This window comes from Hyla sarda, chromosome 4, assembly GCF_029499605.1.
Source record: "Hyla sarda isolate aHylSar1 chromosome 4, aHylSar1.hap1, whole genome shotgun sequence".
Lineage (NCBI taxonomy): Eukaryota > Metazoa > Chordata > Amphibia > Anura > Hylidae > Hyla > Hyla sarda.
The window spans coordinates 129,178,387-129,205,621 of NC_079192.1; the positions used below are offsets into that span (position 1 = coordinate 129,178,387).

The 27,235-nt window shown below is 43.7% G+C and overlaps 1 protein-coding gene across 1 annotated transcript in view; it reads right to left on the bottom strand.

Annotated features, from left to right (window-relative positions):
* The window catches only part of TMC3 (transmembrane channel like 3), a 109,962-nt gene extending 87,581 nt beyond the window's left edge, over window positions 1-22,381 (bottom strand). The window contains exons 1-3 of the mRNA XM_056569816.1: window positions 22,278-22,381; window positions 20,908-21,054; window positions 18,704-18,779 (exon numbers count right to left, since the gene is read on the bottom strand). Of these exons, the coding sequence (XP_056425791.1) occupies window positions 18,704-18,779; window positions 20,908-21,054; window positions 22,278-22,381 (327 nt within the window). The remainder of the gene's footprint in view (window positions 1-18,703; window positions 18,780-20,907; window positions 21,055-22,277) is intronic.
* Between the last annotated feature and the right edge of the window lie 4,854 nt (window positions 22,382-27,235).

A 27,235-nucleotide genomic window follows, 5' to 3' on the forward strand; every position in this document is an offset into this window, starting at 1 on the left:
AGTTGAGAACTGTAGTATCTCTGAAGACAAGTGAAGTTCCATATGTCTATCCAACTGCATTCATGCCAGGAATTAGTTTAATAGGTTTTTCGAGACTATCAATATAAAATTAATGATGGTCCGACACTCCGCACCCCAGTCCATCATTAGATAAAGGGCTATTCTAGCCTCGAACACTCATACCCTATCCACAGGTTAGGGGATACGTGTCTGACTACTGTGGGGGGTCTGACCACTGGGGCTGTCCCCTATCTCAAGAATTGGGAACTGAAATCAAAATGGAGTGGTGTTTGGACCCCCATGATCAGATAAGTGTAAGTTGCTGAAATACCCCTTTAAAGGCAGAGCACACACAACCACTGCGAAATATTGGAAGCTGGATAAGCAATAAAAGGCATGTATTGCTTGTTGGAGCACTGCGGCCCCTTTAATCAGCTGAACAGTGGAGCCATCAGGAGTCGGATATTCACTGATCTGATACTAATAACATATCTTGAGGATAGGTCTTGGACATGAATGTTGTAGTCATGGAAAGCCTCTTCAAAGTAGTCTCCAACATTTTTCAGTTTTTCTGATACACAGTGTAAATTATACTGTTGCTCGCAAATATTCGCAATTCGAATTTTATTAGTTTTTTTTTTCCGTACACATCACAGCTTGTGTGGTCTAACGAAGGCTCAAATACTAGGCTCAAATACAGCTTGTATGGTCTAACGAAGGCTCAAATACTACTCTGTGAGACCGCCGGGCGAATATTCACATATGCGAATACTCGCAAATATTGATCCCTCCCTTCTGCTGCTTCTATCAAGTTACACTGGTACACTTGCTATAAAGTTCATAAATTTTCACATTGTCACGATTCGGCTTCCAGGTAGTGGATCCTCTGTGTCAGCGAGGGATTGGCGTGGACCGTGCTAGTGGACCGGTTCTAAGAGGCTACTGGTTTTCACCAGAGCCCGCCGCAAAGCGGGATGGTCTTGCTGCGGCAGTAGCAACCAGGTCGTATCCACTAGCAACGGCTCTACCTCGCTGACTGCTGAGAAGGCGTGGGACAGAAGGACTAGGCAGAGGCAAGGTCAGACGTAGCAGAAGGTCGGGGGCAGGCGGCAAGGTTCGTAGTCAGGATGGGTAGCAGAAGTTCAGGTACACAGGCTTTGGACACACTAAACGCTTTCACTGGCACAAGGCAACAAGATCCGGCAAGGGAGTGCATGGGAGGAGATCAGATATAGCCAGGGAGCAGGTGGAAGCCAATTAAGCTAATTGGGCCAGGCACCAATCATTGGTGCACTGGCCCTTTAAGTCTCAGAGAGCTGGCGCGCGCGCGCCCTAGAGAGCGGAGCCGCGCGCGCCAGCACATGACAGCAGGGGACCGGGACGGGTAAGTGACCTGGGATGCGATTCGCGAGCGGGCGCGTCCCGCTGTGCGAATCGCATCCCCAACGGCCAAGACAGTGCAGCGCTCCCGGTCAGCGGGACTGACCGGGGCGCTGCAGGGAGAAAGACGCCGTGAGCGCTCCGGGGAGGAGCGGGGACCCGGAGCGCTAGGCGTAACAGTACCCCCCCCTTAGGTCTCCCCTTCTCTTTGTCCGGTAACTGCCTCCCCTGGGATGAGGACACCGGGAAAGAATGGAGGGTTTCCTCAACGGCAGGCAGTACAGCAGGAGTGGGAATGGGGAGGGAGGGCAGAGGGCGAGGCCTGGCACGGGGCAGTGTGACACCAGGACGGGGGCCATGGGGAGGCACAGAGGCTTGCCTGACGGGACTGGGAGGGGGGGGAGAGGCACTTCCTGTGGCAGGCAGAGTCCCAGTTCCTGATCTCCCCGGTGGTCCAATCAATGGTGGGGGAATGAAGCCGGAGCCAAGGCAGACCGAGGAGGACCTCAGAGGTACAGTTGGGCAGAATGAAGAACTCAATCCTCTCAAGGTGGGGCCCAATAGACATGAGGAGGGGCTCTGTGCGGTAACGCACGGTGCAGTCCAATCTGGCTCCGTTGACCGCGGAAATGTAGAGCGGCTTGACGAGACGGGTCACCGGGATGCTGAATTTATTAACAAACGACTCCAAAATAAAATTTCCAGAGGCACCGGAGTCCAAGCAGGCCACGGCTGAGAGGGAGGAGTTGGCTGAAGAAGAAATCCGCACGGGTACCGTGAGACGTGGAGGAGCAGACTTGGAACCAAGAGACGCCACACCCACGTGAGCTGGGTGCGTGCGTGCGTTTCCCAGGCGTGGAGGACGGATAGGGCAATCCACCAAGAAATGCTCGGTACTGGCACAGTAAAGACAGAGATTTTCTTCCCTACGGCGATTCCTCTCTTCCTGGGTCAGGCGAGACTTATCCACTTGCATGGCCTCCTCGGCGGGAGGCCCAGGCGTAGATTGCAACGGATACTGTGGGAGAGGTGCCCAGAGATCTAAGTCTTTTTCCTGGCGGAGCTCTTGGTGTCGCTCAGAAAAACGCATGTCAATGCGGGTAGCTAGATGGATGAGTTCTTGCAGATTGGCAGGAATCTCTCGTGCGGCCAGCACATCCTTGATGCGACTGGATAGGCCTTTTTTAAAGGTCGCGCAGAGAGCCTCGTTATTCCATGATAACTCGGAAGCAAGAGTACGAAATTGGATGGCGTACTCGCCCACTGAAGAATTACCCTGGACCAGGTTCAACAGGGCAGTCTCGGCAGAAGAAGCTCGGGCTGGCTCCTCGAAGACACTCCGGAGTTCAGTGAAGAAGGCCTGGACTGTGGCTGTGGCAGGATCATTGCGGTCCCAGAGCGGTGTGGCCCAAGACAAGGCCTTTCCTGAAAGAAGGCTTACTACGAACGCCACCTTAGACCGTTCTGAAGGAAACAAGTCCGACAACATCTCCATATGCAGGGAACACTGAGACAAAAATCCACGGCAGAGTTTAGAGTCCCCATCAAATTTGTCCGGCAGGGACAAGCGGAGGTTAGGAGCGGCCACTCGCTGCGGAGGAGGTGCAGGAGCTGGCGGAGGAGATGGTTGCTGCTGTAGCAGAGGCAGAAGTTGCTGTAACATGGTGGTCAACTGCGACAGCTGCTGTCCTTGTTGGGCAATCTGCTGCGATTGCTGAGCGACCACCGTGGGAAGATCAGCGAGACTTGGCAGCGGCACCTCAGCGGGATCCATGGCCGGATCTACTGTCACGATTCGGCTTCCAGGTAGTGGATCCTCTGTGTCAGCGAGGGATTGGCGTGGACCGTGCTAGTGGACCGGTTCTAAGAGGCTACTGGTTTTCACCAGAGCCCGCCGCAAAGCGGGATGGTCTTGCTGCGGCAGTAGCAACCAGGTCGTATCCACTAGCAACGGCTCTACCTCGCTGACTGCTGAGAAGGCGTGGGACAGAAGGACTAGGCAGAGGCAAGGTCAGACGTAGCAGAAGGTCGGGGGCAGGCGGCAAGGTTCGTAGTCAGGATGGGTAGCAGAAGTTCAGGTACACAGGCTTTGGACACACTAAACGCTTTCACTGGCACAAGGCAACAAGATCCGGCAAGGGAGTGCATGGGAGGAGATCAGATATAGCCAGGGAGCAGGTGGAAGCCAATTAAGCTAATTGGGCCAGGCACCAATCATTGGTGCACTGGCCCTTTAAGTCTCAGAGAGCTGGCGCGCGCGCGCCCTAGAGAGCGGAGCCGCGCGCGCCAGCACATGACAGCAGGGGACCGGGACGGGTAAGTGACCTGGGATGCGATTCGCGAGCGGGCGCGTCCCGCTGTGCGAATCGCATCCCCAACGGCCAAGACAGTGCAGCGCTCCCGGTCAGCGGGACTGACCGGGGCGCTGCAGGGAGAAAGACGCCGTGAGCGCTCCGGGGAGGAGCGGGGACCCGGAGCGCTAGGCGTAACACACATATGCGAATTTTCGCATATGCAAAAAAAACGCGAATATGCGAATTTAGCGAATATATGACAAACATTCTTCCATGTATTCGCGAAATATCGCGAATTCGAATATGGCCTATGCCGCTCAACACTAGTAAATTATATGCAGCAAATTTATTCAGATGTCAGCTATGAAGTAATGTAAAAAACTGGTGTGTAATAAACTGCAGAATTACCTTTTTCACTTGAATGGGACAATTCTACAATGCTGCTACTAAAGATACAGTGACAGTGGCAATGAAGAGATGGATCAAGGCAAGGGGGGAGGTGGGGGTTGGGGCAGCAGTGCCAGAAGTGAGCCCGGCCAATCTATTATTGATGGCCTATTCTGAGTGTAGACCATTAGCTTTCACAGGATGAATAACCCCTTTAAGAGTATGTATTTCGTTTGCATATATGAAGCATAGATATGTTATTTTCTCAATTCAATGTATTGTTCTGAGTATTTCTGTAAGAAGGATAAAGTATTAAACATAGTTTTAATGGTGTAAGAGAACAATGGTATTTTAGCTTGAAATTGTAATACTTAACAAACATCAATATTTGCTTTATTGTTGTACTATTTATGGTAAAGTAATGTGTATACAGTGTACATGGCATATCAATAGGTGATCCATCTTCATGTCATTAAGCCTTGATCATATGAATATTATGTGCAGAAAATGCATTTTTGCTGAAGCATTTAGCAAACACAAATTCTAGCAATCTCTTCTCATACAGCAGAGCGGGGATTTCATAGAATAACTACTCCATAAATCAACATGGGAAAGTTAATGAATTTTTACAGAGCTATTTCACATTTTATTGCGTGACCGAAGTATTTTAATTACACCAAGAATTAACCGCAGCCACTAACAGATTTAAGAGTCTGCAGGAAGGGGCTCTTTCATATGCGAGCTGTTGTGTATTGGTACTTGGGAGCAGTCAGCTGGTTAAATTGATGACATATAAATTACACATTGATGTCACTGTAAAGAGCCTGGACCAGCACTGATAAAGCTGTGCTAACTCTATATCCTGCTATCACTGATACGGGGAAGGCTATGGTGTGTACAGAGGTTATGGACTCTCATAATGAGTTTAATGTAAGGTGCAAGCCTTATAACATCAAGTGTAGGGCATCCTAAATAATCTCAGTGTAAAAGTTGGCTATTATTTATTACACTATAAATACTAAGGTCTTTGCTGCACTGAGATAATTAAATAACTGAGATGAGCCGCACAAAAGTAATATTTGCATTACTAGGACTTGATTGGTCTTTATCTTCACAAAGCAAATTCATTTGTTAGAGCAAGAATAATTCTCTGTAAGGCTCTGCTTCCACTATGCCAAAACCCTGCAGATCCGTTCACTCATGAATCCTTACAGATCCTTTAGATTTTTATAGAGGCCAATAAATAGACATGTGCACAAGAAAAATTTTCGTTTCGTTTTTTTCAATGTTGGTAAAATTTTCGGTTCGGTAATTTGTTCGGGCTTGATTTTTCGTATACATTCAGTATTCGGGGGTTCGGGTGTGATTTTTTTTCGGATACATTCGGTATTCGGGACATTCGGGTAAATAGTTTTTTAAGCAGGGGAGTATTATCGGGAGCGGGAGCAGGAAAAGAGGGCAGCCGCAGAGATTGGAATATTGGAAGACAGGTAAGATAATATAATTTTATGTGATTTATTAATACATGCTGTAATGTTGAAAGAATGAATGCTGCAGGAATGATTGATGTGTATGATCGATGTGTTTGATTGTCGGGTGATTTATGTATGTTTCTGTTACTGTTACCAGGGTGCCTCCAGCTGTTGCAAAACTACAACACCCACCCAGCATACCCTGACAGCCAAAGGCTGTCTGGGCATGCTGGGAGTTGCAGTTTTGCAACAGCTGGAGACACCCTGGGTGGTTGGCAAACATGCGCTATGTTCTAACTACTTTCATTATTAAATATCCCTCGCTCTTTTCTGAACTGGGTTAGTATAGGTCAATGAAATGCATAGTAATTGCCGTGGGAACATTTTTTTTATTCATGATTGCCATTTAGAACGTTGGGACCCCAAATGTTCTAAACGGCAATTATCCAATTAAGTCTGCGATTTTATGAATAAAAAATGTTCCCACGGCAATTACTATGCATTTCATTGACCTATACTAACCCAGTTCAGAAAAGAGCGAGGGATATTTAAAAATGAAAGTAGTTAGAGCATAGCGCATGTGTGCCAACCACCCAGGGTGTCTCCTGCTGTTGCAAAATTGCAACTCCCAGCATGCCCTGACAGCCTTTGGCTGTCAGGGCATGCTGGGTGGGTTTTGTAGTTTTGCAACAGCTGGAGGCACCATGGTAACAGTAACAGAAACAGTGTTAGCGCAAGTGACATGACATGTTATTCATAAATCCCCCGACAATCAAACACATCGATCAAACACATCAATCATTCATACAGCATTCATTCATTCATTCAACATTACATCATGTATTAATGAATCACATAGAGTTATACATTATCTTACGTGTCTTAATGTTCTGATCTCCACGGGTCTCTTCTTTTCCGTGCACCCGCTCCCCATAATGGTCCCTTGCTTCTAAATGAAAACAAATTTTGTTTTAACAAAAATAAAATTTGTTTTTCACAATTTCGTAGGCATGTACTATTGGTTTTGTTTGGATTTCGGATTCATTCGGATGTAAATATTTCGTACATTCGGATAAATCCGAATGTACGAAATATGAACAATTTGGACAAAAACTAATTACGTCCGAAACGAATTGCAGCAAGAAGCCCCTAGAAATGTGGTATTTTAAAGCCATATGCAGTATGTACATTTTAAGGCTGCTTTCACACTATAGAATTCTCCATTTTAAAGATCCGTTAAAATGACCCGTTAACAAAACCATTAGAAAGGGCCGTTAAACGTCCGTTATAAAATCCCATCATAGTCTATGGGATTTTGACATTACCCGTTTTAACCCGTCATAGCCCGTTATTAATTGCAAACGTTATTTTGTGACGGGAGAGTTAATGGGAGAAATAGTGCATGTACACCAATACTATGATACATGGAGGTTAGGAGGACCACTTAGGCCTTAGATTTGCTTCTTTTTACATTCTTAGCTAGTGTGTATTACCACATGATTTTTTCTTGTTTATGTAGAGGGACATGCTCCTTTATAGCTTTATTGAATTCTTTCTGTTGGAGCAATACTTGATGTTTTTCAAATGTAATGTCTACCTATGTGACTAGAGATGAGCAAATCAAAGCTGACAAACTCAAATTCGTTACGAATTTCATGAAATATTCGATTCACAACGAATGTTCTATCGCGCAAATGGCTTCATTAAACTCCATTTACTTTGGTCCAGGCTCCAGTGCATCTAAAATGGTGGATCCACATGTCAGTACATGGGGTAAGGAACGCTGGGAAGGTGGGAAGGCAAGGTGGGAAGGGAAGTAGGCGGGATGACCCTGAATTACATGCAGGATGCAGGCTATCAGCAGCCAGTCACCACTGTAATGTCACAGTCCTATTTATTCAGAAGCCATTTTGCGGCACATCATATAATTCATTACACTGCATACAGATAAGAAGGACATCGCTGTGTGTGTGTTACACAGCAAAGCTCATTCCAGCAGCATTTCACATCCTAGTCACATCAGCATTCTGGTGGACAGAGAGCAGTGTTTTTTTCACTGAAAAGGATTTTTACTGCAGCCATTGAACTCCCAGTTACTGCAGCCATTAACCTCCCACTTTCATCAGCATTGTATTACAGAGAGAGGCAGAGAGCTGTGTGTTGCCTCACACATTTCAACAAGCTGCTTCAACTTCATAAACCTTAGCAGAGGAGGCAGGAATACATTTTCAGTGCAATTCTGTGTCTTTGTTCCACAACAAATTATCTGCTGGTTATACTAGTCTGTAGTTGGTATAATACCCAGCAGTCCTTTCCTAATAGTCTTTGACAGAGTGCAATTTTGTGTTTAGTATACACCTTTTATGTGCTGCAGCAATGTTGTGTTCTGCTGGTGCTGTGGAAAAATAAGTTTTGTTTAACCTCTTAAGGACCCAGCCATTTTACACCTTAGGACCCGGCCATTTTTTGAACATCTGACCACTGTCACTTTAAACATTAATAACTCTGGAATGCTTTTAGTTATCAATCTGATTCCGAGATTGTTTTTTCGTGACATATTCTACTTTAACATAGTGGTAAAAAAAAAATTGTAACTTGCATCCTTTCTTGGTGAAAAATTTGAAAATTTTATGAAAAATGTGAACTTTGAAGCTCTCTGTTTGTAAGGAAAATGGATATTCAAAATATTTTAATTTTTTTTTCACATATACTATATGTCTACTTTATGTTTGCATCATAAAATTGACAAGTTTTTACTTTTGGAAGACACCAGAGGGCTTCAAAGTTCAGCAGCAATTTTCCAATTTTTCACAAAATTTCCAAACTCACTATTTTTCAGGGACCAGTTCAGGTTTGAAGTGGATTTGAAGGGTCTTCATCTTAGAAATACCCCACAAATGACCCCATTATAAAAACTGCACCCCCCAAAGTATACAAAATGATATTCAGTCAGCCTTTTAACCCTTTAGGTGTTTCACAGGAATAGCAAGAAAGTGAAGGAGAAAATTCACAATCTTAATTTTTTGCACTCGCATGTTCTTGTAGACCCAATTTTTGAATTTTTATGAGGGGTAAAAGGAGAAAATGTATACTTATATTTGTAGCCCAATTTCTCTCGAGTAAGCACATACCTCATATGTCTATGTAAAGTGTTCGGTGGGCGCAGTAGAGGGCTCAGAACCGAAGGAGTGACAAGGGGATTTTGGAGAGTACGTTTTTCTGAAATGGTTTTTGGGGGGCATGTTGCATTTAGGAAGCCCCTATGGTGCCAGAACAGCAAAAAAAAAAAAACACATGCCATACCATTTTGGAAACAAGACCCCTTGAGGAACGTAACAAGGAATAAAGTGAGCCTTTATACCCCACATGTGTTTCACGACTTTTGCATATGTAAAAAAATTAAATAAAATTTCACTAAAATGTGTGATTCCCCCCAAATTTCACATTTTTGCAAGGGTTAATAGCAGAAAATACCCCCCAAAATGTGTAACCCCATCTCTTCTGAGTATGGAGGTACCCCATAAGTTGACCTGAAGTGCACTACGAGCGAACTACAATGCTCAGAAGAGAAGGAGTCATATTTGGCTTTTTGAGAGCAAATTTTGCTCGGGGGCATGTCCCATATAGGAAGCCCCTATGGTGCCAGGACAGCAAAAAATACCCACATGGCATATCATTTTGGAAACTAGACCCCTTGAGGAACGTAACAAGGAATAAAGTGAGCCTTAATACCCCACACGGGTTTCACGACTTTTGCATACGTAAAAAATAAATAAAAAAAAAGTCATTAAAATGGGTGTTTCCCCCCAAATTTCACATTTTTGCAAGGGTTAACAGCAAAAAATACCCCCCAAAATTTGAAACCCCATCTCTTCTGAGTATGGAGGTACCCCATAAGTTGACCTGAGGTGCACTACGAGCGAACTACAATGCTCAGAAGAAAAGGAGTCATATTTGGCTTTTTGAGAGCAGATTTTGCTCGGGGGGCACTTCGCATTTAGGAAGCCCCTATGGTGCCAGGACAGCAAAATAACCCCCACATGGCATACAATTTTGGAAACTAGACCCCTTGAGGAACGTAACAAGGGGTACAGTGAGCATTTACCCCCACTGGTGTCTGTCAGATCTTTGGAACAGTGGTCTGTACAACATTTTTAATTTGCACAGCCCACTGTTCCAAAGATCTGTCAGACACCAGTGGGGGGTAAATTCTCACTGGACCCCTCATTACATTCCGTGAGGAGTGTAGTTTCCGAAATGGGGTCACATGTGGGGTTTAGTTTTTTTTGCGTTTGTCAAAACCGCTGTAACAATCAGCCACCCCTGTGCAAATCACCTCAAATGTACATGGCGCACTCTCCCTTCTGGGCCTTGTTGTGCGCCCCCAGAGCACTTTGCGCCCACATATGGGGTATCTCCGTAGTCGGGAGAAATTGCATTAAAATTTTGGGGGCTTTTTTCCCTTTTACCTCTTGTCAAAATGAAAAGTATAGGGCAACACCAGCATGTTAGTGTAAAAAATTTATTTTTTTACACTAACATGCTGGTGTAGACCCCAACTTCACATTTTCATAAGGGGTGAAAGGAGAAAAAGCCCCCCAAAATTTGTAAGGCAATTTCTCCAGAGTACGGCGATACCCCATATGTGACCCTATACTGTTGCCTTAAAATACGACAGGGCTCCAAAGTGAGAGCGCCATGCGCATTTGAGGCCTAAATTAGCGATTTGCATAGGGGTGGACATAGGGGTATTCTACGCCAGTGATTCCCAAACAGGGTGCCTCCAGCTGTTGCAAGACTCCCAGCATGCTTGGACAGTCAATGGCTGTCCAGCAATACTGGGAGTTGTTGTTTTGCAACAGCTGGAGGCTCCATTTTGGAAACAGTGGCGTACCAGACATTTTTCATTTTTATTGGGGAGGGGAGCTGTGTAGGGGTATGAGTATATGTAGTGTTTTTTTATTTTTATTTTATTTTGTGGTAGTGTAGTGTAGTGTTTTTAGGGTACAGTCACATGGGCGGGGGGTTACAGCGAGTTTGAGCTGCCGCGCAAAATTTGCTGCATCGCAAACTTGCAGCCTGATACTCACTGTAAGCCCCTGCCCATGTGAATGTACCCTGTACATTCACAGGGGGGGGACCTCCAGCTGTTACAAAACTACAACTCCCATCATGCACAGTCTATCAGTGCATGCTGGTAGTTATAGTTTTGCAACAGCTGGAGGAACACGGGTTGGGAAACACTGAGTTAGGAAACAGACAATGTTTCCCAACCAGTGTGCCACCAGTTGTTGCAAAACCACAACTCTCAGCATTCTCAAACATGCCTGGAGTAGTAGTTCGGCAACATCTTTAGAGCCAGATGTTGCCGAACTACAACTCCCAGCATGCTTGGAGTTGTAGTTTTGCAACATCTGGAGCACTACAGTTTGCAGACCACTAATACAGTGGTTCTCAATCTGTGCCCTTCCAGATGTTGCAAAACTACAACTCCCAGTATGTCCTTACTGTCCAGGCATGCTGGGAGTTGTAGTTCTGCAACATCTGAAGGGCCAGATGTTACAGAACTACAACTCCCAGCATGCCTGGACAGTAAGGGCATGCTGAGGATGTGTAGTTTTGCAACATCTGGAAGGGCACAGTGGTCTCCAAACTGTGGACCTCCAGATGTTGCAAAACTGCAACTCCCAGCATGCCCAGACGCCAAGGGCTGTCTGGGCATGCTGGGAGTTGTAGTTTACAGGGTCCCAATACAGCAATGCATGTCGCTTTACGGCGACGTGCATTGCTGTAAAGGGCCCGACCGCGGCTGAAGATCTACTCACCTGTCGCCGCCGCCGCCGTCTTCATCGCAGGGATCCGGGTCTTCAGGGACGAGGTAAGTACCGGGGCCGGTCCCCAGCACTCCCCCGTCCCCCGCAGCGTCCTCCGGTCTTCCTCCCGTCCTCTCCGGACTTTCAGGGGCCGGGCAGGACGGGAGTAAATAACCGCCCCCCCCCCCCCTGCGATCGGTCGGTTAACTAACCGACAGATTGCAGGGGGATCGGAGGAGGTGGCAGGCTTGCCACCTCGCTCCTATACTTCAGCATGGTCCTGGCTGTCTGTGACAGCCGGGATCATGCAAAATTACCGGGCGGTCGGGTCCCAGAGACCCGATCAGCCCGGTATCGCCGCAGATTGCAAGGGCGATTTCCCTTGCGATTTGCGGCGATCGCCGACATGGGGGGCCTACATGGCCCCCCTCGGCGTTTGCCCTGGATGCCTGCTGAAGGATTTCAGCAGGCATCCGGTTCCGATCTCTGTCCGGCGCGCGGCAGAGACCGGAAAACGCCAGGGCGTACTAGTACGCCCTGGGTCCTTAAGGCCCAGGGTGTGAGGGCGTATCCATACGCCCTGGGTCCTTATGAGGTTAAGCGTACTGTACCACATTTTTCTTCCCTCATAAGTGCATACCACATAAGTACAACTAAGTAGTATACTGTTTTATACCTGTTAATCTGTCAAGGGCCTACATACTGTGAAAGGCCAGGCAAAAGTAATCACCAGCTGGTATTTACTAAAATACGTTTTTTTTTTTAAGTGTACTGTACCGCATTATTCTGCCCTCATGACTGCATACCCAATACCTACACCTAAGTGGTGTACTATTTTGTGCCTGTTAATCTGTCAAGGGCCTACATACTGTGAAAGGACAGCCAAAAGTAATCACCAGCTGGTGTTTTACGCAAATAATTTTTGAAGCTTACAGTAGTGCATTTTTCTGCCCTCATAAGTGCATACCACATACCTACATCCAAGTAGTGTACTATTTTAAACCTGTTAATCTGTCAAGGGCCTAGATACTGTTAAAGTCCAGGAAAAAGTACACACCTGCTGCTGTTGTAGACAAATATTGTTTTAAGCGTAGTGAAGCGTATTGTACTCCCCTCATATACGCACTAAGTATGTCAGGCAGAGAAGAGCCAGGACATGCACAGAGGAGTGGCAGAGGCCTAAATTTATCAGGCAGAGGTAGCAGCAGACTAGGGGCGAGTGGCAGCAGGAGTCGCAGTGAGAGGCTTGAGCTCCCGGTATCAGCTAGTGGTCGTGTCTCGACCAGCAACCCATCTGCCATCATCAATTGGTTAACACGGTCATCCACTACATCACAAGTGACATCTGATACCCCCAGTCAAGAGTCGGTGGGTTCCTCAGACAGAACCCTCAGTTGGCATGGCCTGGGAGCAGTCCCTGTCCTCCCATTGCCTCTGTCCTATGTTGTTCCCTCCCCTACAGAAGTATCTTATGTTGTGGGTTCAGCTCCTCTATTCACTGAGGACGATCTAATAGAGGACAGTCAGCAGATACTGCCCAGCCAACAAGTGGAGGAGACATCCGCCGCTTCCTCCGCTAGGCGGGCAAGTAGTTATGAGGAGAGTGACGTGGGAGGTGGTGTTGCCAGGGTTCAGGGTCCTGAAGCAGACACTGTTGAGGAACCTGAAGAGGACATCCATGACGTGCAGACACTTGTTGATGATGATGAAGCCGATCGCAATTGGGAGCCGAGTGCAGAAGGGGTTTCATCATCATCAAGAGAAGAGAGTTGCAGGTTGCCCGTGAGGCAGCAGCTAAGCCAGCAAGGTGGTAGCATGGTTGGTAGTCAGCATGGTGGCAGAAGTGGAAATTCTGGAGCCAAACGTGCCCGGGGGAGACCACCTGCTTCGCGGCAGCCCACCTTCCCAGGAGGAAGTGGAACAGGGGTTTCTGGAAACGGTGGCAGTAGCAGTCAATTAGTGTCAACTGTTGGTGGGAAAATCAACGGTGGTGTGGCAGTTTTTCATCAAGCATCTGGAGGAGGTTCATGTTGCCACATGGAAGATATGTCGGCAGAAGGTGAAGCATGGCCAGGGTCCTAATGTTGGCATCACGGTCCTGTGTCAACATATGCTTTGCCACCATAAAGCGGCCTAGGAGAACCGTGGCTCCGATGTAGTGGTCCAGCCTGCTGCATCACACAGTGGTACGCCGCTCCCTCTTTCAGTCAGCCAAGGCTCCACCACCTCAGCCGAAGGGAGCTGTGTGTCATACCCTCCTTCTGTCGTTCCAGATGCTCCTGCTCCTACCAAGCCATGTCCAAGAGACAACAGTGTGCACCCACTCATCCATCGGCGCAGAAGCTGAATGTGTTTCTGTCTAAATTGCTGGTGCTACAGTCCCTCCCTTTTCAAGTGGTGGACTCTGCACCTTTCAGAGAACTGATGGCTTGTGCTGAGCCGAGGTGGAGAGTGCTAAGCTGTCATTTCTTTGTGAAGAAGGCAGTACCAGCCCTGCACAATTTTGTGGAAGAGAAGGTAGTCCAGTCCATGAGCCTGACGGTGTGTACCAAAGTGCACAACAGCACCTACATCTGGAGCTGTAACTATGGCCAGGGACAATACATGTCCTTTACGGCTCACTGGGTGAATGTGGTTCCTGCACAGCCACAACACCAACTTCGACATGTCACGCCACTTCCTCCTCCACACATTCAGGCAGTTGGTCCTGTGACAGTGTGCAACTCCATCTCCTCATCCTCCACCGTGTCCTCAGCCTCCACTGCTCAGACATGTCTACTCATGCTGCTGCCAACTCCTGCTGTGCCATTCAGACACTATAGGGTCTCCTCATGCTTCAGCCACATCCATGCTGCGTCATTCAGTTACTATATAGTCTCCTCATGCTGCCAACATCTCCACGCTGTGCCATTCAGCCACTATATGATCTCCTCATGCTGCAAACACCTCCACGCTGTGTCATTCAGCCACTATATTGTCTCCTCATTCTTCAGCCACATCCAAGCTGTGTCATTCAGCCACTATATGGTCTCCTCATGCTGCCAATACCTTCACGCTGTGTCATTTAGCAACTATATGGTCTCCTCATGCTGCCAACACCTCCACGCTGTGTGATTCTGCCACTATATGGTCTCCTCATGCTTCAATCACATCCAAGCTGTGTCATTCAGCCACTATATGGTCTCCTCATGCTGCCAACACCTCCACGCTGTGTCATTCAGCCACTATATAGTCTCCTCACACTGATGCCCCCTCCAGGCTCTTTCATTGTGCAGCCCTGAGGCAGTGATTCTAAAAGCGATGCCTGTAAACTGCATGTCGTTCTGAATAACAGTATTATTTCACTACCCCAGCACACTCCATATGCGTGTTAGAACACAGCAAAGTGTTCAACACCCCTATTGAGGCTATCTGTAGTCCAGAAATAGCTGTTTTTAATATAGATTTGCCGCGAATAAATTCGGATCGAACCAAATTTTTTCCAAAAATTCTGTGAATTTGCCGAATCAAATTTTTCTAAAGTTCGCCCATCTCTATATGTGACCATAGAATTTAGGTGTTGACTATCTTTATTTTGACTTGTTTTAAGTTCTAGTTTGGGCGATTAGTCCTGTTTATATTATTTCTGTAGACTCTTCCAGGGTTATGATGACTTGACATGCCTTGAGCATGCTAACTTTATAACAGGATGATTCTCATATGTATAAGATACTTATAGAGTGTTCTGTTTATATACTTTTATACCTGTACTGAAACTTTTGACACTGTTTGAATTGAATGTGTTTTGTATCTTTTGAAAACTTCAATAAAAATCCTTGAAACGTAAAAAGCTCTGTATCATACCTTTCCCCTTGCTCACATTGTGTGAGCTCCCGGCAGGAGAAAGTGGGCATTCCCCAGCAGGCCCAACGTCATTGAAGCCTGTGAGAGCTGTGCCTTGCCATGCCCCGTATACAGTTCCTGAGTTTGGTCTCCTGCCAGGCCAGGAGGAGACCAAACTAACTGTTTGACTTGCAGCAGGAAACAGAACAGAGCCACATAATGGCCGTTTTTTCAATCGCATTAAATTATATAAAGATCGAGAATTTTAACAGCAAGTAAATAGCAAAGTGTGTTATAATTACATAAGGAACAATATATTAAAGTTTAGTTTGGTGACAGGTACTCTTTAATCAATCTCTTTGCAATCATATTCCCCAAGATCAATACTTGTGTATTAAAGTCTAACTCATGCACCATTAACAATTTAGACTGAGGCTACACAGCCATTTTGGATTAAATTGATTTCTTTTGTCTCCCGGCTCACATTCGCTTCCACTTGTGGGTCACAGGGTGACCCCATTTACTTTACTTAACTGTGATGCCAGCACGATCCACAAAACTGCTGTGTAAGCCTTAGTGTCCTAAATGCTCTCCTTTATTTTAGAATGTACATGGTGGAGATATGTCCTCAGAGGACACACAGTCTCATGACCCTGCACTATGGTGTACCTGTATGATGCCTCCATATGGCAGTATACTTGCTGTAATATGATTTGCTTCTGTATCATATTTAGGGTCATAAAAAAGTGCCCCATAGATTTGTATACGTGCTGCGTTATAGCAGAACCCAAAGCATGTATAGAACCAGAATATACATCTACTATGAGTACTAATATTGTATCCAGTGATTAAGTTTATATATAAAAAAAAAGGAGCTGAATGCTGTATAAATAACATCACAGACTGGATACTAGACACATCAATCAAGCGTAACATACTTGTAAAAGATGGCAAATTCATGGTGTCTCTAAACCAGTGTATCCCAACCAGTGTGCCTTCAGCTATTCCAAAACTCCCTGTTTTGCAACAGCTGGAGGCACACTGGTTGTAAAATACTACCCTAGACAAAGCTAAGCATGGCCCAATGAAATGTGAATCAGGACAGGGAACATAAAACTGCTAACGGATAGTTAGCTTATCTATATTTTCATCTCCTATTGCTCCAATTCAGTATAACACAGTATAGCAACACTTTGGCGCATTAACTTTTTGGATCAATCTTTTATTAGCTACATTTTTAATAGACAATAAATATTTATTTATTTTAATTCCACAATCCGATCATCTACTGTGGTGTTAAAGGGGTTATCCAACATAAGATGACTTTAGTTATTAAGTGTCATACAGTAATGGACATGCTTACCAAGGATCTGCGCTTGTGTTGGTAGTAAATGGTCATGTCCTATGTCCCCCATGACACTTCTGGCTTGTTTTTGGGAACCCCAAGATCCTTTGTTTCAAGGCAGGAGGTGACTTATTTCCCTCCCACACATCAGTCCCCCCACCCATTGCAGCACAGCACATCCTGACACACGCGCTTTAGATCTGTGTGAAGATGAATGTACGCACATGTGGGGGGCTGGCTTCTCACACAACAGACAAAGCAGCCAAGCCCCCTTTTAGCACCTGGCTTGTGATGTATTGTCTCAGGCCGCACAGAAAGCTGGGAAAGGTCAGAGACAGCACTCAGGCTACAGAATATGAACTTCCAGGGAAAAGAAAGACAAAGACATTTGATACCAGCCACCAAATACAGGTAAGTGAAGTATAGTAGTAACTAGACTAACGTTGCTGCCCCTGTCATACATTCAGAGAACTAAAAATCCTGGAATAAACTATAAAATAGAACAACGTTAAAAAAAGTTACTGAAGACGAATGAATCATTGACTTTTACACTGTTAAGATACAGACACAAAGCTACAAATTGCTCAGCTGATAAAAATTTTCATGCAGACTGATGTTCTGTTCTATTCCCATGAATCACAACAGATGCACCAGGAAATGGAACCTTCCGAATGAAACGTACCATTAACAAAAATGAGCACACTGCAGGGAAACAGACGCATGTGCCTATAATTAAGAGCCGGACAGCTGCAGTGGTAATTAACAAATAAGTTGCTTAATTAAATGATACGGAAACATGGCCGCCCCATGCTAACAGGTCACTTGAGTATATGCTGCTGCTGTGTTGGTCATACATCAGGTAGAATGAGTATGATATGCTGATGTGTACTATGTGATCAATAGTGCATCAGTCCCAAGGGGCCTCTACAGATCTTGATCCCTGGTTGGACAGGTTACTTTGGAATATTAATCATACAATACTCTTAATTAATGATGAGCGGCAGGGGCCATATTCGAATTCGCGATATTTCGCAAATATATAGACGTATATTTGTCGTATGTTCGCAAAATCTGCATATTTGCTATTTTCGTTCTCTTTTTTTAATGCGAAAATTCGTAATGAAATTCGCATAGTGCACATGCGCGATTATATCTTTCATTTAAAAGAAGGGAGGCATCAGTGTCCGCTGACTGAAAGTGCCGATATTCGCGAATATTTGCATATTCGCAAAAGAAACTAAAACGAATATTCGTCATTACAAATATATATCACTATATTCTTAATATCCCCGAAATCACGAAGTGCTGATATTTGCGGTAAAAATTAGCATTTCGACTATTCGTGCTCAACACTACTCTTAATATCATAAATATCCCTGAGGCAAATGAGATAAATTTTCACAAATCTTATATATCTCCCATTGTATCTGCAATACAGAAAAATAGTGTAATACCATGTCATTCACAAAAATCTATGCGATGGTGAATACTTTTGTGTCACAAATGTGTAATACAGAAATACCTATTTTGTTAACAATATTTTTTTGTTGGTCAGCTCCTAATACTTTAATTTTTTTACACAAAAGTATATGACGCCACTTCTATCTGTAGTGTCAGTAAATACTATTTGACTTAAATGGACACTGTCATTTAAAAAAAAAAAAACTTTTGACAACTTGGAGATATGCCAAAATTTGGGTTGGTTGGGGTTTGAGTGTTCAGACAACGACCGATAGCTCGAACTAGCTGGGAGAAGATTGTGCTAAGTGCAACACACTTACAATGCAGGTCTATGGGATTGTCTATGAGATTGTCAGCTGTACTTTTCTCCCCGCATGTTATTACACTTGGTCAGGATATGATGAACACATGGACCCAGACCGATCAAAATCTTTTGATATGGCTATAGGACATGTTAACATTTTTTAATGTGACAGGTACACTTTAAAGAAGTTATCCAGGATTAGAAAAACCTAGCTGATCTCTTCCAAAAACAGTACCACACCTGTCCTGAGGTTGCGTGTGGTATGACAGCTCAGTTCCATTTAAGTAAACGGAGCTAAGATGTGATACCATCCACAACCTGAGGACAGGTGTGGTGCTATTTTTGGAAGGAATTAGCTCTGATTTTCTATTACTGAATTATCTTTTGAAAATACAGAAGAATTGCTTCTACATATTAGATCTCACCTCTGCTCCAGCTGCTTGATAACCCCTTGTTCTGGTAAGTCGTCCTTCATACTTCAACACAATATCTTTAGCTTGCCTATTGGACAATAACAATACAATATCAAGTAATAATGCAAAATAAAAATGTACAATACATTATTTCTTTTTTCTTGTTCTAAAAGTTTTTGATATTAAAATAGTTTACTATAGATAACACATATATAGAAACAAAAGTCAGTGGCTACAACTAGAATTGAGCAGTTGGAACTAGAATCAACGAATAGATCTGAAAGACAAGAGCTAGCGTTAGTACCTTGAACTGGATCTGACTAAACTAGAGTCACTTACGAGAACTAGAAATATGCACAGCTGCTCAATCACACCACTTTTTCAGGTAGTTTTCCCTAACCATCAGTTTTAACTCTATATGTAAGTAGAGGATACTGTTCGGCACTGCTATGGCTATGGGATGCCTTGTGCACTATAAATGTACTTAGTCCCAATATGAAGCGTCTAATGGTGCTCTGACTTCAAGTAATGCAAACAACAAACTGAAGAAGACTCCAAAGACAGTCTGCCTTGTGGTACCCCCCCCCCCTCTCTCTGTATGTTGTCCTCCCCTGTAATGGATACATGAGTATCAATAAAGAAAGAACCTTGAAGACTTGGAGAGTGTCCACTATCTTTGGAGTCTCCTTCAGTTTATCAGTTTTTACTCCAACTGCAGAGTTTTAGAAACTGATTGGGATTTAATGCCAAGCCATCTGGAGATCTCTCCAGAAGAAAGAAGTACCCATCTGCAGACAGTGCTGTTCCTGGGTTTGTTGTCCCTCGTCAGTACAAAGCAGGGTGTTAGGGTGTTCTTGCTTAGGCCCCTTTCACACTGACGTTGTGCCCCGTCGGCAAACGTCTGTCAAGCACTTTTTTTTGTGCCTTTATTGACATTATTTTTGACGGGGCACAATGGCAAACAACAGGTCCCGACAGATCCCATTTACTATTATGGTGTCCGTCGGGGGCCATTGTTTTTTGACGGGAATATCGTGAGGAAAAAACATAGCATGATGCATTTTTCCTCCCGCTATTCTCCCCGGGCTCCCCGACGGATGTCACACTGCCGTGTCACAACGGCATTGTGAATGAAGCCTTAGCTTGTGATCAATTTCTCAACTAGATAAAGGGGTATATCACAAGCTAAGCCTTAACACCTGCTCTTTACTGACTAGAGGCAACAAACCAGAAACACTACTGTCTGCAGATGGGCCCTCTTTCTTTCTGTAGAGATCTCTGGCTTGGCATTTAATCCCAATCCCTTTCTAAAACTCTGTAGTTGGAGTGTAAAACGAATGTTTAGGGAAAACCACCTGAACAGGGGGTATGATTAAAATGCTTTGCATATTCCCTTTTCCCAGAATGCCCAGTGGAGTGTCAATGGCCTTTCAAGCTCCACACACCAGTAATGGGGATCTTCTCAAGGAGATGTCTTACTCCTTTTACCCAGAACTAGAAATGAAAGACAATAATCAGAATAAATTACGAAAGCTTGCACAGATGTATAGAATTAGAATCAACAGATCTAGAGCTAAATGAATTGAATAATTGTTACAAGAACTAGAGTCAGTGACTAGACCTCAAACTGAAGATTAGAATTAATTATTAGAATCTAATGACTACAATTTATCTATTACTTAAACTAGGATTGAAAGACTAATAGAAGTAGTAATGTGTAACTAGAACTAGAGTCAGTTTCTAGACCTAAAACGAAATAAAGGCAACTGAACTCAGACACTAGACATATAATTTAAAGGGGTTATCAGGGCATATTTTGGATATTTTGCTTGGACCACTAAAAATTTAAGAAAGGCATACTCACCTATCTGGATCCCCTGCAGCTTTTACCGTGATTTCATCTGACCCCCACTCATGACTTTGCTTAATACTTCTGAGATAGGCTTGTGGTGGCAGTAATGGCCCACTCAGCCAATCACTGACTGAGACAGGACATTGCTGTGGCCAGTGATTGGCAGAGAAGGCTGTCACTGCTCAGAGGAGATATTCTAGGAAGTAGATTAATGAGCTGGGGACTAGGTGATGTCACAGTGAGAGCTGCTAGGGATCCAGGTAAGTGAGTATGTCTTTACATTTTTTTTTTTTTTTTATAGACAGATTTTCCCTTGAGAACTAAAATGACTAGAACTAGTGTAGATTACCACATATAAACATACTTAAGTGATCGGAGCTTCTGTCTCATAGGCCAAGGTCTGCATCGAATATTAGACACAACTTCCTTCTGGATTTGTATGTTCTGGAAGATAGCTTCTGGGTCATTGTTCTCCTCCTTTCCTTCTGCATTTTCATCTTCATCTGAATTACTGCAAAACCATAATATATACCATAAAAGCTTAAACTCTTTAGGAACACTGTTATTTTTTATTACATTTTTTGTTTTAACATTATGCCTTTTTAAGACTTGTTTTTTGGGGGGTAAGTTGTATATCGGGATCATTTTAGGATACATTTAATATGTTTGATAACATTTTGTCATTTTTTGAGTGGAGATGGGAAAAAGACTGCATTTCAGCCATTGGTTGGCTTAGCTTTTGTTTTCACTTTGTTCACTGTGCAGTACAAATTACATGTTAACTTTATTATGTTTGTTTGTATAAGCATAAAGATGACTAAACAAATACACATATATATAAATGGTGTACATATTCTTATATTTTATTATTTTTGTGAAATAAAAACAGTTTTTTAAATAATGTTTTGTGTGTTGCTACATATTTTTTGCACTAAATATGTCTGTATGAGAGTTGTAGTTTTTATTGGCACCATTTTGGACACAATACTTTTTAATTTACTTCCATTTCTTTTTTGGGAAGGGGAATAAACAAAGAAATGCAATTTTACCACTCACCATGCAGGATAAAAAATATCTCACCTTAGAGTAAGTAGCTATACTAACAATAAGTACTGTTTGATGTTTTTTTTTTCTATAATAAAACATTTTGTAACTTATTAGCTGTGCTTGCATGGTTTTCACCCAGGAATGGCGTTACGTCCGGGATATTAAAGCAGATTTTAAGCTATAATATATAACCTGCTTCTAAATGCATGAACATAAATAGCACTATTATGCCAGCACCGTATATGTGTCAAACCTGTTTGCCATTGTTTGGAGCAAAATTAACTAAAAATGACCAATTCAGCTCTGTTGCATCCTTACATACTCTTATTACATTCTGTAAAACTGTTTCCATTTACTCATAGGATTTGGACAACACAGTCCAGCTGACAATTGTGGACACAAAAGAAAAATTTATAGAAACATAAAATTTCCATTGACTGAACCCTATAGGTCAGCTGCTCTCCACAGTGCTGAATCTATCAACGCAACAAATATGCTTTATTTTCAGCAAATAAAGACCAATTCAGTTGAATTGAAACAAGAGTGACAGCTGAAAATATGTTCAGTTCCTATTTTATATTTCCTCAGTGTATATTACAGATCCAATAACAGTGTTGTTAAAAATACATGAAAGTTCATTTCACATATGATAATAAAACAGGTTGCACGTGCTATAAATCAGCTTACCTCTGCGGAGGGACCCTGTAAATATTGGTGTTCCTCCTGACACTTTTATATTTCTTGGTGGACTTTGTAGGCTTCAATGCTGAAGATGTACTCACTGATGTCATTGCAGTATAATCCTTCCTCTGTTATGAGGAGCTGATCTGTGTGCTTAGTAAAGCATTCTCCTCCTGTTTTATTGCTGTGACGCCCACTAGTGTGACAGGGCTGAAGGCTACAAGTTTCTAATAGAAGGTTTCCTGATTGAGGATGCATTAAATCACTTGCTATCCTATATCATTAATAATAATAATAATAATAATTATACATTCTACATTCTTAGAGGAATGTCTGTCTAAACAAATTAAAAATTATTACTTGATTCTCTAGGGTCTCATTGCATTTTTTTTTATTATTGCATTGGCATTAAGTAATTTTCATATTATTTTTAACTACTGTGAAATAGCCTGTAATAGCAATTGATGAAACCAAGAATAACAACACTGTATTGAATTTAATTGCTAAAGCTGCATTAAAAATATGAAAAAAATAATCAAAATAAATAACAAAAAGATTACATGTTAGGCTGGGTTTACATATGTCCGGCATCCAACATAGGTGAATTCAGCCTAAATCTGGACACAACTGATGACAACATGCATCAGTTGTCATCAGTTGTTTAGCATCTGGCTTTGGCATCCATTGTTTCCCTGTCCGGTGCCATCTGGCGGGTCCAACCATTCAGCATCCAAATTGAGATGCCAGATGATTGTAAATTGTCCCAATCAAATTAATGGGATCAGTTCTACCATCAGTTTCCCTCCCGTGCCCACCAAAAGGAAACAGTGCTGTACAACTGATGGATGTGAAGGCGGCCTAAGGGTTTCACTGTACGGCTGTGACTCCGGTCTGCACATTTTTGCCCTGTATCCAGTTTTCTGACTGGACCTAAAACCATGGTATACCACAGTTTTAGGTCCGGTCAGAAAACTGGATACAGGGCAAAAATTTGCCAACTGGAGTCACAGTTCGGCTCATTGAAATGAATTGGATATGGGCCGGGTCCGGCTGGGATATGAGAATGCCCAGCTGTACAGTGAAATCGTGGTCTGAACCCACAGGGGTTATCTTATGATTTAAACGTATCACCTGTCACGCTATACTTGCTATTTTTGGAAGTTGCATAGTAAGTGAATAGCGCAACAGCTAAGCATGTATCCTGTGGCTTTGCCAAACTCAGGCCATACACATTAAGATACATGTTGGACAAACCTTTCAATTTCATTGGGGCCAACCAACCATCTTATGATGACCTAGGGGTCCTCTCCTGATGACAGATGTCATGGAAAATAAGGATATGGCTCTTGGATCTTGACTGTGCAATCTGCCCGATCTCTGGGAGGTATGCTGCAGCCTGAGAAGTCTTGCAGCGGTTTACCCCTCCAACTACTCCATATAAAACACATGCACACTAGACTGAGCTGAGTATGCATGGTTATAGGTGGATTAGGGGTATATCTTACATTTATGGCCAGCTTTAGGACTACACAATCTATTTGAAAAGTCAATGGAAAGGATCATGAGATTAAATAGTTATTTTTAAACACATCAGGATTATTTTTACTCATGTTTTCCTGCTGATAGGTCTGCTTTAACCTTTAACATCATCTTATTTTATGTAATTATCACAATTCCCAAACAATGCAGACCTTAAAGGAGTACTCCACCCCTAGACATCTTATCCCCTATCCAATGGATAAAGGATAAGATATCTGATCGCGGGGGTTCCGCTGATGGGGACCCCCGCGATCTCTGTGCTGCACCCAGCATTTGTTTAGAACATCGGATTCAGCGCCGGAGGCTTGTGACGTCACAGCTGCATCCCGCTCGTGATGTCATGGTCACGCCCCCTCAGTGCAAGTCTATGGGAGGGGGCGGTCATCACACCCCCTCCCATAGAATTGCATTGCAGGGGCATGGCTGTGATGTCATGAGCGGGGCGTGACCGTGACTCCACGAGCCTCCGCCCCGCATCTCCAGTCATTCGGTACAGAGCAAAGTTTCCTCCGTGCACTGGATGTCTGGAGTGCCACAGCTAAAATTGCCAGAGTCCCCAGTGGCGGGACCCCCACGATAAGACATCAAAGGATAGGGGATAAGATGTCTAGGAGCGGAGTACCCCTTTAATAGTTAAAAAGATTTTCTCATATTAAGGTCTTACATTTGTTTACATATATTAAATTATAAGCTTCATAATTCAAATAATATTACCATATGGTTCAGAGAATACTCTCTCCTCTCTTGTTCACCAGGCATGCACAGGATTTCTGCACATGTAAAGAATCGGGTTAACTTGATCTATGAATCTCAGAGGAGACAAATGTCAAACCTGAATGATCACAGGCAAAGTGAATTTAGTGTAAATCACTCGAACATGATTAAAGTCTATGTTATCAGTTTAGCATCCAGTAACACAAATATCCGGATACATGGAATGTGAGGAGGGTTCAGTAGGGCTGATCAGTTATGTAAATAGCTGTAAAAAGGAATTCATAATTAAACTGCAAATTTTATGCATTTATACATTCGCTACTGTTGCTACTTAAATAAGTGCGAACTAGAAACACGTGTTACAGTCATTATAGTTTAAGAAGACATTCCTCTGGAGAGTTGCTTCATTGAACTACAGTGTAAAACACTGCAAATAATTATGTGAGTTCATTATTTGTATGTTTATAGATTTCTTTACATGGTACCTGGCATTTCGAAAAGCTTTTGATATGTCCTAGATACATAGCGAATGTTTTGATGGCTCTCTCCCGGCTCTGTTTTGTGTGACCTGGAATGACCTGCAATGCAAGTCGAGAAGAATGCCCGGACGTGCATTTGTTCATGTCATCAGTGGGGGTCTTAACACTCGACCAATAGACCACAATCAATAGAACCTTTTAACATGTCCCCAAATTTATTTTGCAGATATACTTTAACTCTTGAATGAAAGACCATTTTAAATCATGAAGAATTGACTCTGAGAAAGCAAATTCAAACCCATAGTAAATTGAATAAAGGGAAGGGTAAGTGGGATAAAGAGATCACTTGTATCTCCAAGAGTTCCCCCACCTGCAAAGCTCAAAAAAGAACTAAAGTAAAACTATCTGATGAACATATATTACAACATGGGATGAACATACATATCAAATGGAATAATAAATGGAATAACTTGAAGAACTAGCAAAAAAAAGTAGTTTGGGGGATGTCAAGTTATTCCATTTGTTGAAATGTATGTTCATCCCATGTTGTAATGTATGTTGCTCAGATAGTTTAACTTTAGCTCTTTTTTGAGCAGGCAACCAAAAACACCTGTATTGTATGAAGACAGCAAATTCTCCAAAATACCATCCTGGAAAAGGGCCAACTTTCACCCACCAGGGTTGGCTACTGCCCATGCTGCTGCAACATAGCCAGAGTCACCAAAGCTCTTACTAAGAACATTAACTGGGCTCTACTAGGTTACAAAAAAGCAAAAGGCAGAGTGGCCTCTTATTTCTTTTGCTTTATATAGGAGAAATAGCCATCAGCAACAACATTGCCAATACCTGAGACATAGTGCATCCTAATTAAATGTTAAATTCGTATAAGAGGCCAAGTAGAATGAGTGCAGGAAAAGCCAAAGACGACGAGTTGTTAATACACTGCTCAAAAAAATATATAAAAGGAACACTAAGATAACACATCCTAGAACTGAATGAACTAATCATATTAAATACTTTCGTCTTTACAGAGTTGAATGTGCTGACAACAAAATCACACAAAAATTATCAATGGAAATTTATCAACCCAAGGAGGTCTGGATATGGAGTCACACTCAAAATCAAAGTGGAAAGCCACACTACAGGCTGATCCAACTTTTATGTTATGTCCTTAAAACAAGTCAAAATGAGGCTCAGTAGTGTGTGTGGCCTCCATGTGCCCATATGACCTCCCTACAACGCCTGGGCATGCTCCTGATGAGGTGGCAGATTGTCTCCTGAGGGATGTCCTCCCAGACCTGAACTAAAGCATCCGCCAACTTCTGGACAGTCTGTGGTGCAACATGGCGTTGGTGGATGGAGCGAGACATGATGTCCCACATGTGCTCAATCGGATTCAGGTCTGGGGAACGGGCAGGCCAGTCCATAGCATCAATGCCTACCTCTTGCAGGAACTGCTGACACACTCCAGCCACATGAGGTCTAGCATTGTCTTGCATTAGGAGGAGCCCAGGGCCAACCGCACCAGCATATGGTCTCATAAGGGGTATGAGGATCTCATCTTGGTACCTAATGGCAGTCAGGCTACCTCTGGCAAGCACATGTAGGGTTGTGCTGCCCCCCAAAAGAAATGTCACCCCACACCATTACTGACCCACCGCCAAACCGGTCATGCTGGAGGATGTTGCAGGCAGCAGATTGTTCTCCAGGGTGTCTCCAGACTCTTTCATGTCTGTCACATGTGCTCAGTGTGAACCTGCTTTCATCTGTGAAGAGCATAGGGCACCAGTGGCAAATTTGCCAATCTGTTCTCTGGCAAATGCCAAATGTCCTGTACGGTGTTGGGCTGTAAGCACAACCCCCACCTGTGGACATCAGGCCCTCATACCACCCTCATGGAGTCTGTTTCTGACCGTTTGAGTGGACACATGCACATTTGTGGCCTGCTGAGGGTCATTTTGCAGGGCTCTGGCAGTGCTCCTCCTGCTCCTTCTTGCACAAAGGCGGAGGAAGCGGCCCTGCTGCTGGATTGTTGCCCTCCTACGGCCTCCTCCACATCTCCTGATGTACTGGCCTGTCTCCTGGTAGAGCCTCCATGCTCTGGACACTATGCTGACAGACACAGCAAACCTTCTTGCCACAGCTCGCATTGATGTGCCATCCTGGATGAGCTGCACTACCTGAGCCACTTGTGTGGGTTGTAGACTCGGTCTCATTCTACCACTAGAGTGA